At 45.6% G+C, this 16716-nt stretch overlaps 1 protein-coding gene across 1 annotated transcript in view; it reads right to left on the bottom strand.

Annotated features, from left to right (window-relative positions):
- RYR3 (ryanodine receptor 3) overlaps positions 1 to 16716 on the bottom strand; it is a 517407-nt gene that overhangs the window by 170290 nt on the left and 330401 nt on the right. The window contains exons 32-35 of the mRNA XM_047736987.1: positions 16397 to 16562; positions 3596 to 3682; positions 2958 to 3184; positions 523 to 1318 (exon numbers count right to left, since the gene is read on the bottom strand). Coding sequence (XP_047592943.1) covers positions 523 to 1318; positions 2958 to 3184; positions 3596 to 3682; positions 16397 to 16562 — 1276 coding nt within the window. The remainder of the gene's footprint in view (positions 1 to 522; positions 1319 to 2957; positions 3185 to 3595; positions 3683 to 16396; positions 16563 to 16716) is intronic.

A 16716-nucleotide genomic window follows, 5' to 3' on the forward strand; every position in this document is an offset into this window, starting at 1 on the left:
CAGGGCCAATCCATCACTAGTTCCATAAAAACAATTCTAAAGCACTTGCCTTGGGACGCCTGGGTGGCACAGTTGGTTGGATGTCTGAGTCTTGATTTTGGCTCAGGTCCTGATCTCAGGGTTCTGGGATGGAGCCCCATGTCAGTCTCCATGCTTAGCGTGGAGTCTGCTTGGGTTTCTCGCTCTCTCTCCTTCTGCTCTCCATCCCCCATGCTCACTTGCACTCCCCCTCCCAAAAAATTAAATAAATCTTAAAAATAAAGCACATATCTTATGGGTAAGGGTTAGTATTTTTCTTTTGACCTAGGGAGGACATTTCATGTTAGAAATAAGCATGAGTGCTCGCTTCGGCAGCACATATACTAAAATCAGAAATAAGCATGACCAGAGAATGCTTTCTTTCGGCATCTGTGCTACACCCCAGGTTTAGGCCGATGCCTTGAGTCCCAGCCTGACCTCCCAACTGCACTGTCACCTTCCCCAGCTCTTTTCAAGGGCGGGAACTTGGCTGCCCTGAGTTACCTGCAGCTTGACGGATTCAGGCAGTCGGGTCTGCAGCAAGCCTTTGACGGGAGCCTCCTTGCCAGCCTTTTCCCCAGCCTCCACTGCCTTCTCCTCCACCTGAGTCACTTCCTCCTTCTCTGCTCCGTCCTCCGTCTCCACACCGTGCTCCCCGAACACAGAGGGATCGATCAGGAGGAGGATCTGCCGGACATCATCGTCATCGAACACCCCCATGACCAGCAGGGTCCCGATGAGTTTCAGCACAGGCACGAACTGGAACTCCACAGACCCGCCCACAGGGTCGCGGATGTGAGCCCCGCTATGCTGCACCGCCTCCGTCAGCATGCTCAGCGCCTTCGTCTTGAGAATCTCTAAGGGGATCTCAGGGCTCTGCTTCTGGTGCTCCTCGCCGGTCACAACAAAGCAAGGGGTGGAGAACCTGAACCCGGGCTTAAGGCACGTTCTCAGGCCCACCCCCGGCAGCCCGTGCCTCTTGGACTCATCCGGGTACAGGCGGATTTTCCTGGTGGCGCTGGTGATGGGAATGATGTACTCGTTCTTCATCATTAGCTTCCTCTCCTTAGCGTTGGCCAGGTGGATGCTGATGAGGAGGTCGTAGAACCCCGAGCGAAGGAGGCCAGGGAGGTACTTGTTATCGATGGCATAGAAGAGCTGGGAGAGGTCCACGTGGCCGCACAGGGCGCAGGCCACCCGGCTGTTTCCCAGGGCGCACACAGCGCTGTAGAGTCGGAGCGTGTGGTAATGGAACTGCATCAGGTCCTCCTGCTCACACAGCTCCAGAATGTCCACACACCTGCGTGGGGACAAGCAGTCAACCTCTCATCAGGGAGAAGAACATGCAGGGTGTCAGGGGAGTGCTTCTTTTTGAATCCCCAGGGATCACAGCAGACTCAACAGGGCCAGTGGGGATACAAGGATGGAGGAGTTTCTACCCCACTTTCCCTTGCAGGTTATCATTTCTCAGTTCTGGTCCATATCCCAGTTCTTGATAATCCTCCTTCTCTAACTACAAGGATCTCAAAAGTCTGAAAGACTTAAAGACCTGGTTTTCCAAATAGGAAAGTCCTCTTTCTTAAGGAAAATCTCACCGCTGAAAGACTGGGAAACATTCAGGTATGTAATAGAGGTGCCCCAGTCCTCTTTTTTTTTTTAAAGATTTTATTTATTTATTTGACAGACAGAGATCACAAGTAGGCAGAGAGGCAGGCAAAGAGAGAGAGAAGAGGAGGAAGCAGGCTCCCCGCTTAGCAGAGAGCCTGATGCAGGGCTCGATTCCAGGACCCTGGGATCATGACCTGAGCCAAAAACAGAGGCTTTAACCCACTGAGCCACCCAGGCATCCCCAGTATTCTTATGTGTAGGTGTAAGGGGGACTTCTGTTTTCTGACAGAATAGCTCCTCAGAAGACGGAGCTGAAGCCCTCTGCCCATCTGCCTCCTACCCCATCTGTCTCGTCCCCAGTCTACCCTCATCCACAGGGCTTTCCCTACCCTGGAAACAAACACACCTGCACTCTCGTTCAGGCAGAAAACAGTCTCCCACCTGAGTTTAGGTGGCATCAATTCACTTTCTCCTTCCTGATCTTAGAAGCCTCTTTAGAAGTCCTTGGGTTGCTCCCTCATCGTGGAGACCATAGTCTCTGCTCCCTGCTCAGGTTTCTGTTTTGTCTTTCTCCTCATCATGGGTCTGAGGATCCCCTGCAATTGGCTTACTTGGCCGCACTCCTGACTTTTCCCACTCCTGCCCTCCACTAGTTTGTCTCGCCAGTTCATGACTCAGTAGAATACTTAAATGAGATGTGTGCAGGTGTCAAATCCTTCCACCTCCCATTACTTTGTTTTTCATCCAACAGATCAAGGGATAATATGTTAACAATAAAATTCATTTAATTCTTACTACATACAGCAACGCTACACAATTTCATTTGTTTCTCCCAGCAGTCCTTGGGTGGTCATTTATTTTACCATATCATGAGGAACTGGAGTTAAGTTTTGTGAGTAATTTACCCAAGGCTACAAGGCCAGAAAGTGACAGTGTTGGGGTGTAACGTAGACGATAATCAAGAGTACCCCTTAGCAGGAGGATCCTAGGAGCCCATTCCTGGCTCTCTAAGTAAGTGAGGCATGCCTCATTTTCCCCATTCTTGTTGGTAATAACATAGATTTCAGGGTCACATTGGAGTTTTTAATTAAAGGGAAGGAAATGTTCCTGACTGCAGACCCTTGGAGCCACGGTGAAGACCTGAAGCAGGCATATCATAGAGAATATCCTGTTGTTTCTAAGTGAAGAATCCAAGTGAGGAAGGGAGAGAGAAGCTGAAGCTTCTGGGAAGTCCATGGACTGAGCAGGGCCTGTGGCCCATGAGGACAGCGCTCCTTCCCTTCCCTCACTGCCTACCAGGCCTACCGCCTCCTTTGGGGCCCCTCTGCTACCTGTTCTCCTCGGGGATGTGGAGGGCCATCATCTGCAGGGGCTCCAGGCACTGCACCGCCCAGCCGTGGCGCTCACTCACGCGCTCCGTCTCCACCTTCAGGAAGCTGCTGGGCATGCGGCTCCAGAGCACGGGCTGGATGGTCTGGACATCCAGCCGAGGTGGACACTGTGGAACTGGGTTCTTCTCTTCGCTCTTAAAGATGGCCGCCGACAGGGGCATTGCGTTCTGGGGCAAGGCAGAAAGGTGTTGAGAGGGAAACACCTGTGCACTACAGAGGTGCTCTGTTCCTGGATAATGCAACCTGGCCCGTGATCCCCAATATGGTTAGTATAATCTACAGAGAGATGAACCCCAAGACCTCTAAGGGTTTACAAGTCCAATTCAGGCCTTGCACAATAGGCTATTTTAGCACCAATTAATTCTTTGGGCACCCAGTAGAAATGTGAGAAAGGAAAATGGGAATCTACCCTCTGTCAAGAATTTATAGGCAAGTACAAGGGCCTGGTCAGTGGGGTGGGTTGGGAGGTGGTGTATGAGAAGGCATTCCCCTGTTTCATGAAGCCTAGGATTTTTTCCCCTAATGGTCAACACTGCCTTATGTTATCATAGCCATTGGATAAGGGGGAAGATCAATACCTTCAGCTTCCCAAGTTCAAACTGAAACAAGGAAGTGCTCGTGGGCTGTAGGAAAACCGCTGGAAACACTTTGGTATTGGGCTCCACCTGGAAACCAAAACAGATTGAGAATTTAAAAAACCCCAGATGGGAGGAGTCAAGATGGCGGAGAAGTAGCAGGCTGAGACTACTTCAGGTAGCGGGAGATCAGCTAAATAGCTTATCTAAAGATTGCAAACACCTACAAATCCAACGGGAGATCAAAGAGAAGAACAGCAACTCTAGAAACAGAAAATCAACCACTATCTGAAAGGTAGGACTGGCGGAGAAGTAAATCCAAAGCGACGGGAAGATAGACCACGGGGGGAGGGGCTGGCTCCCGGCGAGCGGCGGAGCAATGGAGCACAAAATCAGGACATTTAAAAGTCTGTTCCGCTGAGGGACATCGCTCCAGAGGCTTAACTGGGGTGAAGCCCAGGCGGGGTCAGCGCGGCCTCAGGTCCCACAGGGTCACAGAAGGATCGGGGGTGTCTGAGTGTCGCAGAGCTTACTGGCATTAGAACAGGGAAGCCGGCTACAGAGACAGAGCCGAGGAGTGACTCTCAGCTCGGGGTTGCCTTGAACCGGTCGCAGGCTCGGTCAGCTCGGAGTGCGGCTGGAGGCCAGGGTGACGGGAGTAATTGTGCGCTGTTCTCTGAGGGTGCACTGAGGAGTGGGGCCCCGGGCTCTCGGCTCCTTCGGGCCGGAGACCGGGAGGCCGCCATCTTCATTCCCATCTTCCGGAACTCTATGGAAAGCGCTCAGGGAACAAAAGCTCCCAAAAGCAAACCCAGCAAACCCGAGCGGATTACTCAGCCCGGGTAAGGGCGGTGCAACTCCGCCTGGGGCAAAGACGCTTGAGAATCACTACAACAGGCCCCTCCCCCAGAAGATCAACGGGAAACCCAGGACCAAGTTCACCTACCAAGGAGTGCAGTTTCAATACCAAGGAGAGCGGCGGAATTCCAGAGGAGAAGAAAGCAAAGCACGGAACTCATGGCTTTCTCCCCATGATTCTTTAGCCTTGCAGTTAATTTTTTTTTCTTTTTCAATTTTTTTTCTCTTCTTCTGCTAAATTTTTTAAACTTTTACCATTTTCTTTTTTAACGTTTTTTAAATAGTTTATCTAATATATATATATATATATATATATATATATATATATATATATATATTTTCCTTTTTATATTTTTTCTTTATCGGCTTTCTTTTTTTAATAGTTTCTTTTTTTTTTTCTTTCTGAACCCCTTTTTATCCCCTTTCTCCCCCCTCACGATTTGGGATCTCTTCTGATTTGGCTAAAGCATATTTTCCTGGGGTTGTTGCCACCCTTTTAGTATTTTACTTGCTCCTTCATATACTCTTATCTGGACAAAATGACAAGGCGGAAAAATTCACAACAAAAAAAAAGAACAAGAAGCAGTACCAAAGGCTAGGGACCTAATCAATACAGACATTGGTAATACGTCAGATCTAGAGTTCAGAATGACGATTCTCAAGGTTCTAGCCGGGCTTGAAAAAGGCATGGAAGATATTAAAGCAACCCTCTCGGGAGATATAAAAGCCCTTTCTGGAGAATTAAAAGAACTAAAATCTAACCAAGTTGAAATAAAAAAAGCTATTAATGAGGTGCAATCAAAAATGGAGGCTCTCACTGCTAGGATAAATGAGGCAGAAGAAAGAATTAGCGATATAGAAGACCAAATGACAGAGAATAAAGAAGCTGAGCAAAAGAGGGACAAACAGCTCCTGGACCACGAGGGAAGAATTCGAGAGATAAGTGACACCATAAGACGAAACAACATTAGAATAATTGGGATTCCAGAAGAAGAGGAAACAGAGAGGGGAGCAGAAGGTATGTTGGAGAGAATTATTGGAGAGAATTTCCCCAATATGGCAAAGGGAACAAGCATCAAAATCCAGGAGGTTCAGAGAACCCCCCTCAAAATCAATAAGAATAGGTACACACCCCGTCACCTAATAGTAAAATTTACAAGTCTTAGTGACAAAGAAAAGATCCTGAAAGCAGCCCGGGAAAAGAAGTCTGTAACGTACAATGGTAAAAATATTAGATTGGCAGCAGACTTATCCACAGAGACCTGGCAGGCCAGAAAGAGCTGGCATGATATATTCAGAGTACTAAATAAGAAAAACATGCAGCCAAGAATACTATATCCAGCTAGGCTATCATTGAAAAAAGCTTCCAGGACAAACAAAAACTGAAAGAATTTGCAAACACCAAACCAGCTCTACAGGAAATATTGAAAGGGGTCCTCTAAGCAAAGAGAGACCCTAAAAGTAGTAGATCAGAAAGAAACAGAGACAATATACAATAACAGTCACCTTACAGGCAATACAATGGCACTAAATTCATATCTCTCAATACTTACCCTGAATGTTAACGGGCTAAATGCCCCAATCAAAAGACACAGGGTATCAGAATGGATAAAAAAACAAAACCCATCTATATGTTGCCTACAAGAAACTCATCTTAAACCCGAAGACACCTCCAGGTTTAAAGTGAGGGGGTGGAAAAGAATTTACCATGCTAATGGACATCAGAAGAAAGCAGGAGTGGCAATCCTTATATCAGATCAATTAGATTTTAAGCCAAAGACTATAATAAGAGATGAGGAAGGACACTATATCATACTCAAAGGAACTGTCCAACAAGAAGATCTAACAATTTCAAATATCTATGCCCCTAACGTGGGAGCAGCCAACTATATAAACCAATTAATAACAAAATCAAAGAAACACATCGACAAGAATACAATAATAGTAGGGGATTTTAACACTCCCCTCACTGAAATGGACAGATCATCCAAGCAAAAGATCAACAAGGAAATCAAGGCCTTAAATGACACACTGGACCAGATGGACATCACAGATATATTCAGAACATTTCATCCCAAAGCAACAGAATACACATTCTTCTCTAGTGCACATGGAACATTCTCCAGAATAGATCACATTCTTGGTCCTAAATCAAGTCTCAACCGGTATCAAAAGATTGGGATCATTCCCTGCATATTTTCAGACCACAATGCTCTGAAGCTAGAACTCAATCACAAGAGGAAATTTGGAAAGAACCCAAATACATGGAGACTAAACCGCATCCTTCTAAAGAATGAATGGGTCAACCAGGAAATTAAAGAAGAATTGAAAAAATTCATGGAAACAAATGATAATGAAAACACAACGGTTCAGAATCTGTGGGACACAACAAAGGCAGTCCTGAGAGGAAAATATATAGCGGTACAAGCCTTTCTCAAGAAACAAGAAAGGTCTCAGGTACACAACCTAACCCTACACCTAAAGGAGCTGGAGAAAGAACAAGAAAGAAACCCTAAACCCAGCAGGAGAAGAGAAATCATAAAGATCAGAGCAGAAATCAATGAAATAGAAACCAAAAAAACAATAGAACAAATCAACGAAACGAGGAGCTGGTTCTTTGAAAGAATTAATAAGATTGATAAACCCCTGGCCAGACTTATCAAGAAGAAAAGAGAGAGGACCCAAATAAATAAAATCATGAATGAAAGAGGAGAGATCACAACGAACACCAAGGAAATACAGACAATCATAAGAACATACTATGAGCAACTCTACGCCAACAAATTTGACAATCTGGAAGAAATGGATGCATTCCTAGAGACATATAAACTACCACAACTGAACCAGGAAGAAATAGAAAGCCTCAACAGACCCATAACCAGTAAGGAGATTGAAACAGTCATCAAAAATCTCCAAACAAACAAAAGCCCAGGGCCAGATGGCTTCCCAGGGGAATTCTACCAATTCTTTAATTCTACATTTAAAGAAGAACTAATTCCTATTCTCCTGAAACTGTTCCAAAAAATAGAAAGAGAAGGAAAACTTCCAAACTCATTCTATGAGGCCAGCATCACCTTGATCCCAAGCCAGACAAGGATCCCATCAAAAAAGAGAACTACAGACCAATATCCTTGATGAACACAGATGCAAAAATTCTCGCCAAAATACTAGCCAATAGGATTCAACAGTACATTAAAAGGATTATTCACCACGACCAAGTGGGATTTATTCCAGGGCTGCAAGGTTGGTTCAATATCCACAAATCAATCAATGTGATACAACACATTAATAAAAGAAAGAACAAGAACCATATGATACTCTCCATAGATGCTGAAAAAGCATTTGACAAAGTACAGCATCCCTTCCTGATCGAAACTCTTCAAAGTATAGGGATAGACGGCACATACCTCAATATTATCAAAGCCATCTATGAAAAACCCACCGCAAATATCATTCTCAATGGAGAAAAACTGAAAGCTTTTCCGCTAAGCTTTCAGGGATGTCCATTATCACCACTGCTATTCAACATAGTACTAGAAGTCCTAGCCTCAGCAATCAGACAACAAAAGGAAATTAAAGGCATCCAGATCTGCAAAGAAGAAGTCAAACTAACACTCTTCGCAGATGATATGATACTATATGTGGAAAACCCAAAAGACTCCACTCCAAAACTGCTAGAACTTGTACAGGAATTCAGTAAAGTGTCAGGATATAAAATCAATGCACAGAAATCAGTTGCATTTCTCTACACCAACAACAAGACAGAAGAAAGAGAAATTAAGGAGTCCATCCCATTTACAATTGCACCCAAAACTATAAGATACCTAGGAATAAACCTAACCAAAGAGACTAAGAATCTATACACAGAAAACTATAAAGTACTCATGAAAGAAATTGAGGAAGACACAAAGAAATGGAAAAATGTTCCATGCTCCTGGATTGGAAGAATAAATTTTGTGAAAATGTCTATGCTGCCTAAAGCAATCTACACATTTAATGCAATTCCTATCAAAGTACCATCCATTTTTTTTTCAAAGAAATGGAACAAATATTCCCAAAATTTATATGGAACCAGAAAAGACCTCGAATAGCCAAAGGAATATTGAAAAAGAAAGCCAAAGTTGGTGGCATCACAATTCCGGACTTCAAGCTCTATTACAAAGTTGTCATCATCAAGACAGCATGGTACTGGCACAAAAACAGACACATAGATCAATGGAACAGAATAGAGAGCCCAGAAATGGGCCCTCAACTCTATGGTTAACTCATCTTCGACAAAGCAGGAAAGAATGTCCAATGGAAAAAAGACAGCCTCTTCAATAAATGGTGTTGGGAAAATTGGACAGCCACATGCAGAAAAATGAAATCGGATCATTTCCTTACACCACACACGAAAATAGACTCAAAATGGATGAAGGATCTCAATGTGAGAAAGGAATCCATCAAAATCCTTGAGGAGAACACAGTCAGCAACCTCTTCGACCTCAGCCACAGCAACATCTTCCTAGGAACATCACCAAAGGCAAGGGAAGCAAGGACAAAAATGAACTATTGGGATTTTATCAAGATCAAAAGCTTCTGCACAGCAAAGGAAACAGTTAACAAAACCAAAAGACAACTGACAGAATGGGAGAAGATATTTGCAAATGATATATCAGATAAAGGGCTAGTGTCCAAAATCTATAAAGAACTTAGCAAACTCAACACCCAAAGAACAAAGAATCCAATCAAGAAATGGGCAGAGGACATGAACAGACATTTCTGCAAAGAAGACATCCAGATGGCCAACAGACACATGAAAAAGTGCTCCATATCACTCGGCATCAGGGAAATACAAATCAAAACCACAATGAGATATCACCTCACACCAGTCAGAATGGCTAAAATGAACAAGTCAGGAAATGACAGATGCTGGCGAGGATGTGGAGAAAGGGGAACCCTCCTACACTGTTGGTGGGAATGCAAGCTGGTGCAACCACTCTGGAAAACAGCATGGAGGTTCCTCAAAAGGTTGAAAATAGAACTACCCTATGACCCAGCAATTGCACTGCTGGGTATTTACCCTAAAGATACAAACATAGTGATCCGAAGGGGCACGTGCACCCAAATGTTTATAGCAGCAATGTCTACAACAGCCAAACTATGGAAAGAACCTAGATGTCCATCAACAGACGAATGGATAAAGAAGATGTGGTATATATACACAATGGAATACTATGCAGCCATCAAAAGAAATGAAATCTTGCCATTTGCGACGATGTGGATGGAACTAGAGGATATCATGCTTAGCGAAATAAGTCAATCGGAGAAAGACAACTATCATATGATCTCCCTGATATGAGGGAGAGGAGATGCAACATGGGGGGGTTAAGGGGGTAGGAGAAGAGTAAATGAAACAAGATGGGATTGGGAGGGAGACAAAGCATAAGTGACTCTTAATCTCACAAAACAAACTGAGGGTTGGTGGGGGGAGGGGGGTTGGGAGAAGGGGGTGGGGTTATGGACATTGGGGAGGGTATGTGCTATGGTGAGTGCTGTGAAGTGTGTAAACCTGGCGATTCGCAGACCTGTACCCCTGGGGATAAAAATATATGTTTATAAAAAATAAAAAATTTAAAGTAAATGTCAAAAAAAAAAAAAAAAACCCAGATGGCTAAGTCACTGAGGGTTTTAATCAACACCCCCTTTCTAACCTTAGCTGAAAGAGGACAGCTGGCCAGTAGGTCCTTCTCCCCTGCTCAGAAATTCTGAGACCTGGTGCGTACCAGTAGTGACTGTCACTGCACTCCACCTTAGTCACTCTCTCACTTAGGACTGAATCATCTCACATTCTTTCATTTTCTCTGTTAACTGCAGCCAACAGCTTTCTTCAGGGCTTGGGGGGAAGGTCACATGTGGGGAGCTACCAATGTGCCCCCAAAGGCAATGGCTGTTAGTGGTCAGGGAACCATGTGATATCCTGGCTCTTCACAGAGCATGGAGACGCCTGGCAAGAAGGAAACTCTGAGTGCCAGGCATTTTCTGCGTGCCATTATTCACCACTCCTACCCGCAGAAAGTGATCACGGAGGGTCGTGCAAGGACTTCAGTGTCATTTTGGAAGGCAAACAGACGTTGATCAAACGAGCCCAAGGGATGTTTTATGACCAGGCTTCTCAACCTCAGCACTGTTGATATTTTTAGCTGCATAACTCCCTGTTCTAAGGGGTGTCCTGGGCATTGCAGGATATTTTGCGCCATCCCTGGCCCACACCCCGAAGATGTCAGTAGTACTTTCCACCCCCACCATCAAGACAGCTAAAACAAAGTCTCTGAAGATTGCCACATGTCCTGTAGAGGGAAAATCACCCCTGGTTGAGAACTGCTGGTTTACAGGCATGTGTTTCCCTGGAATAACACAAGGCAGCTCTGCTTCCAGAGCCTGTCTACTTTTCTTTTCTTTTTTAAGATTTTATTTAGTTATTTGAGAGAAAGAGAGATAGTGAGAGAGGAGAAGGTCAGAGGGAGAAGCAGACTCCCCGAGGAGCTGGGAGACTGATGTGGGATTAGATCCCGGGACTCCGGGATCATGACCTGAGCCAAAGGCAGTGGCTTAACCAACTGAGCCACCCAGGTGCCCAAGCCTGTCTCCTTTTCTTAAAACCTCTTCGTTTTACTTGGATCCTCTGGACTTCTCTCCCTTCTCTCCACCCTCCTTCCCACTCTTGATTCTAGCTCCTACATTAAATAGTGTGGGATTCACTGACTGTCTTGTAGCTGTCACTTACATGAAGGGTGTGGATTTATTTATGATAGCAGGGACTCCATTTATCACTTGCCCACTGGGATATAGGGGCTCAGACTAGGAAGACCATGGAAGAAGCAAAAGGATTTTAATTCTACCAACCAAAGTCCTTTGCCTTCAAGTCAATTCAGACATTAGGAAATTCTTGCAAGTCTCTTGAAGTTAGGGGGTGGTGGATAGCATGGACATACCCTAAGGTGGTCCCCAGGGAGCCACTCTCTTGTACAGCCCCCTCCCCTAGAACCTGTGTCTTGTTTCTAGCAAATAGGATATAGCAAGGGTATAGAAATTGTTACTCCCTTGGTTTGGCTACAGTATAAAAGATTGTATGTCAGCAGACTACAGAGAGGGTTCTCCACCTGGCTTTGGAGAAGGAAACTACCGTGTTGTAACAGGGCCTGTGAAAGGCCACGTGAGGGGAAATTTCAGGGGGTATCATGGGATTGAGGATGCCCCTGGCTGCAGCCATCAAAAAATGGAGGCTGAAACCTACAAACGCAAGAAACTGAATTCTGCTAACAACCACATGAGCTCAGAAAAGGACCTTGAGCTTTGGAAAAGAATTCAGCCTGGCTGACATGTTGCTTATAGCCTTATGAAACGGAGTCAAGGTCCCAGCTGGGCTGTGTCTCCACTCCAGACCCATGGAAACTGTAGATCATCAGGGTGTGCTGTTTTAAGTCACTACCTTGGTCATTCCTTACGTAGTAATAGAAAATGAATAAAGAGGTTTCTTTTGGTCAGAGTATTTGGTTACAGGCCTCCTTTTAATAAGGCATTTCTTCAATGCCTTTAGACCCAAGGTTTATAAAAAACACACATTTTCATGGCTGTAAGTGACTTATGAGACTACATGGTCTAGTGCTCTAACTCGCTCATGATGAAACAGGTCGTCGGACTGGTTAAAGCAGACTTGCGCTCAGCACACAGTGAACGCTCCCGATACGCTGGGGCTCGTGTGCTAAGTATAAACGCTCGGTTTATGCCTGATGCTTCGGGTATCCATGGATCGTATGAAGGCATAAATGCCCATGAAACCCAAATGTGGCGGTGGGGCTTTTAGAACTTCCTGGCAATGTCTGAAATAAGCTTTGTAAAGGACATTTAATGAACAGTGATTTAGTACCTATTATCTATCCCCTTTGCGCCGGACCTTGAGTCTGCAGCGGGGAGAGACAGAAATAGGAAATTTTGATTCAATACATCCTACGTGGGCCCCGATTTCTCAGAAATCTGATACGCGACATCCAGAAGAACTAGCGATGCTCAAGTCACTGTAAGCTTCAGGAAGCAGAGCTCTGGTGGCTGGGACGTTTCCTACGGACCAGCAAGAAGTCCACAAATCTGATCTCATGGGGACAAAAAAATGCATTAAAGCCCAAAGGTTTTCTATGCTGAATGAAGTCACACTAGTACTGGGACCTACAGGCTAAAGAGGGTGGTGTATTTTCAGTTCCCTCAGGACTGGTCCCTACAAACTTCATAAACCACTCAGCCAAATGCTAGGGCCTTCCGCAAACTCCCTGACAAAGCGGAGGGGCTTTGAAAGCATTAGATGCCCGGGGGTGAGTTTATTTCTACCAGGTCCAGTATATTCCCACCATGATGAACAATGGAACTTTATCTTCAACCACTTAAAAAAGAAGCACACACAAGTGTGGGCTTACGATAGGTGTAGAGGATAAAAATGGCAGCTGGGGTATAAAAACAGAATCCTCGGTGGCCTTCTTGACCTCTGGGGTTATTCCTGGGATTGTCTATGGTATGTGGCAAAAGGAATTCTGTAGATAGAAGTAAGGCTCCTAACCAGTTGACCTTAAAATGGAGAGATTATCCTTGTGGGCCTAATCTAATCACAGGAACTCTTACAAAGCAAGTGTTCTCTCTTGTTGGGGCAGAAGGTGAAGTCAGGTTGATTAAAGAATGAGAAGAGCACCTGCTCTTGTCGGCTTTGAAGATCGAAGGGGCCGCTTGAGAAGGCATGTGGGCACCTCTGGGAGCAGAGAGATAAGGCAAGGAAAAAGGCAGGCAAGGAAAAACAGTCCTCAAGCCACAGCCTACAACCACACTGGATCCTGACAACAACCTGAATGGGTTTGGAATACATTCCTCCCAGAGCCTCCAGAGAGAGGCAGTTTGGCCCCATGGAGGTCTTGATTTTGGCCTGGTGAGAACCTGAGTGAAGAACCCAAACTTCCAGGGCTGTGAAATAACAAATGTATTGGTTTTAAGCTAATTTTGTGGTAAATTGTTAAGCAGCAAGTAAGACACGGAAATGGTGGCTTCCCAGCCAGGCTGGCTAGTCTGGCAACAAATACTTCACATGCGCGTCCTGGGTGCCACGTTCCAATTCAGGTACAGGGATGGCTACTGACCAGAGCACGGGCCTCTGGATGGGGAACTTCCGTTGTCATGAGAGCAGGGGCCTAGATCTGAGTCTGCCGGGAAGTGCCTTGGGGTTTTTCCCTTTTGTATTTAAGGTACCTTTTTCTCACTGGCTGATCTCTTTTGTCTTGGCAATAACAGACATTCTATTTCTGATCACATGTGAAGGTCAGAGCACAGGAACTGGCCTGAATTGAAAGCTAACCCCTCTCGTCAATTGGAGCCTTGTAGTGGGCTCTGTCCTCAGAGCACTGTGGCCAGGGTGGCCAAGAACCGAAGAGGAGCTCTTCAACACACGTTTTATTTCTCATTTCTCCCATGATTACATTAAGTGCGACAAAAAAGCTTTCAAATTGCATGGCTGTTATTTAACGGGGTGGGGGGGGGATGTTCTAGCAACGCCATCTGAGAGAATCCTCCACTCATTATTTTGGTTACTGGTCTTCCTGAATAGAAAGCCAGCATATAAATATTGCTGCCCTGCTCCTCTTGAGATAATTGAAAAATGAAAATGGCCACAGCTGCAGAATAATAATCACCCCACGGCCAGGGGGACCAGCTGCGCCGCTGGACGGGGCAGGGTCTCGCCTGGAATGGCAAGGGGGGCTGGCGGGTGTGAGCCGCCTCCTGGGGGTTCCCGTGCTGAGCCCTGGCACCCTCCAATCCCCTTCAATGGTGCCCCTGAGCAAAGACAGCAGGATTTACACGCATGCAGTGGTGGGAGGCATCTCAGGTCTGTCAGTGCCAGCGTGCCGCTCAGAGACTACAGTGGACTAGCCCCGCGTCACCCAGCAGCTGCCCCGAAAGCCGGGTGCAAACAGCCACGGTGTCCTGCTCCCTGTTGTGACATTTCCTCAACAGCACGGGCTCTTCCCGGAGGCAAGCGTCTCTGCAGCTGCCAAGACCCTGGCTTCTTTCTTTCTTTCTTTCTTCAGTCAGGGCCCTCCGAAGCCTGGCTGGCCTTCCGAGTTATTAGATGCTTCAGAGCTCTCTGTGGCTCGGGGAGGACCCTTCAGTCAAACTCATTTCAAAAGTTAATGGGAAAAAGCTAATGGATTCTGAAGGACGGCAGTAATATATATAAGCATATTCTCGGGGGCTCGGGGGCGGAATCATGAGAAAGTACTAAAGACCAATAGTTTACTTTCGGCCATGAAGCCTGGTTTCCGCAAAGGTCTCCTGCTGGGTGCGGCCAGTTGGGCCCCCTGCGGCTGGACCAGCCTGCTGAGCGGTGTGGAAGGTGCCACTCTTTCCTGGGGGGATGGGGAGGGGCTGGAGAGGCGGCATCTACCCCCATGCCGGCACGCTGTCCCCGGACCCCAGGAAGGGTTTGGTCCATCTGTTCTTGGTCACCAAACAATTCAAATTTGGGGCTGCTACTTTACCTCTCCCCTCTAGGTGCCATCTCTCCAACCACAGGCCAGACAAAGGCTGCCAAGAGGCTTTTCGGCTGTAGGCTGGACATGGGGCTAACTGTAGAACCTGGGGTTTTATCCATTTACACAGTAGTGGGATGCTTTTTATCTGCTGGAGTTAGCTAAGCTGCCTTTAACGCTACGAGTTACTGTTCTGGTCAGAAACCTCCAAGTGCTCCTCAATTCCCATCAATACCTCCTTATCTTTCCAGATAAATTTCTCACCACTAACCAGAGAGGCCCCCTACTAGGCTGGCCATTGTTCCTCAAATATACCCTGTGCTTCTTTATTTCCATGAAGAATGAAGATACCTCCTGTGCCATTCTTTCAAACTTAGTATACTTCCCCTTGGTCTCATGGAAGAATTCTTTTTTTCCTTCAAAATCAAGGCTTCTCTGTAATGAACATTTCCCTGACCACTCTCGATGGAGCTGAGCTCTTTCCTCTCTGAACCCGGATGACACTCTCCATGTATCTCCATTCTACCCTGGGAGTGTCAAGAAAGTTTAACATAGAAATTTAATTCTTTAATTTAGACTTTTCCAAATGTGCTGTAGAACTCAAGACTTACAGAAAACTACTATTGTTAAAGTTTAAAAAAAAATACTATTCTTGGTTAAGTATTAAGAGAAATGCTTGGTTTCTTTCTAAAGTATTTTTTAAAGTTCTCCTGTGCTAATGTTCATTGCCAGCGTCAGAAAGAGGATATAATATGTAGCATTTCCCAAGTTTACCTGGCCATCAAGCCTGAAAATCCTGCCTCAAAGAGTAAACCTTCTTGTGGTTAATGATGAGTGAACCTACATGTGTGCAACTGACGGTTTTCCCAAGTAGTTCTATCAGAGCTCACAGTCAATGAAACAGAGAAACATATCATTTATATAAATGCATTTTTAAAAGATCCTGTAAGGAATTCATGAGGAATGAGAATCACCTTTTTGCCAAAGGAATGCACCCTGGCACATTAGTTATTTTTTATGAGTCTCTATTTTGAGCACAGAAGTTTCTTAAAGCAAGGAGTATCTCTGCTCACATTTTAGATCTTGCATCCTGTGTGGTACAGGTAACATGAAAGCTGCCTAAGAAATGTTCACGGAATAAATCAATCACTTTTCAGAGACCATCACAAAAAGAAAAGACTTCTTATTGATCAATCAATAAATAATGACACTTTCCCCCATTTTCTCTTTGTAAAAATGAAGTCATTTTTGTTCTTGTTTCTTTTCCTCGATGGCTTACGAACCATGTGGGCTCATCAACCCCCCAGGCTGTGGTGGGAATGCTGAACCTGGAAAATGAGGAGCACAGCTGTAAACACACAGGCTGGGGACACTGCTGGCTCGAACCCAGAGCCACCCTTACCTGGTAGCAGGTGCCGAGTTCTCTCCCATTGGCGGAAAAAGACAACATGCCCATTGCCAGATCCACGAGGCAGCCGATCTCCAGGTCCACGTTGCTTCGACTTGATCTTTGGGAAGTGGCCACAATATCCCCACCCCAGACCATGTAGCAGTTGCTGCGTTTCACACTAGAAGCCAAAGAGAGGAAGAGGCACAGAATCCGGACTGGGACGGTATACGGTCAAAGCCCAAGGAAATGCCCCGGAAACCTTCTGATGAAGTTTTCCAGTCAGCCCCCAACAATTTTTTTCTTAAATAAATTCATCCAGCTTCAACCCAATT

This window comes from Lutra lutra, chromosome 7 (genome assembly GCF_902655055.1).
Source record: "Lutra lutra chromosome 7, mLutLut1.2, whole genome shotgun sequence".
In the NCBI taxonomy this organism is placed as follows: Eukaryota; Metazoa; Chordata; class Mammalia; order Carnivora; family Mustelidae; genus Lutra; species Lutra lutra.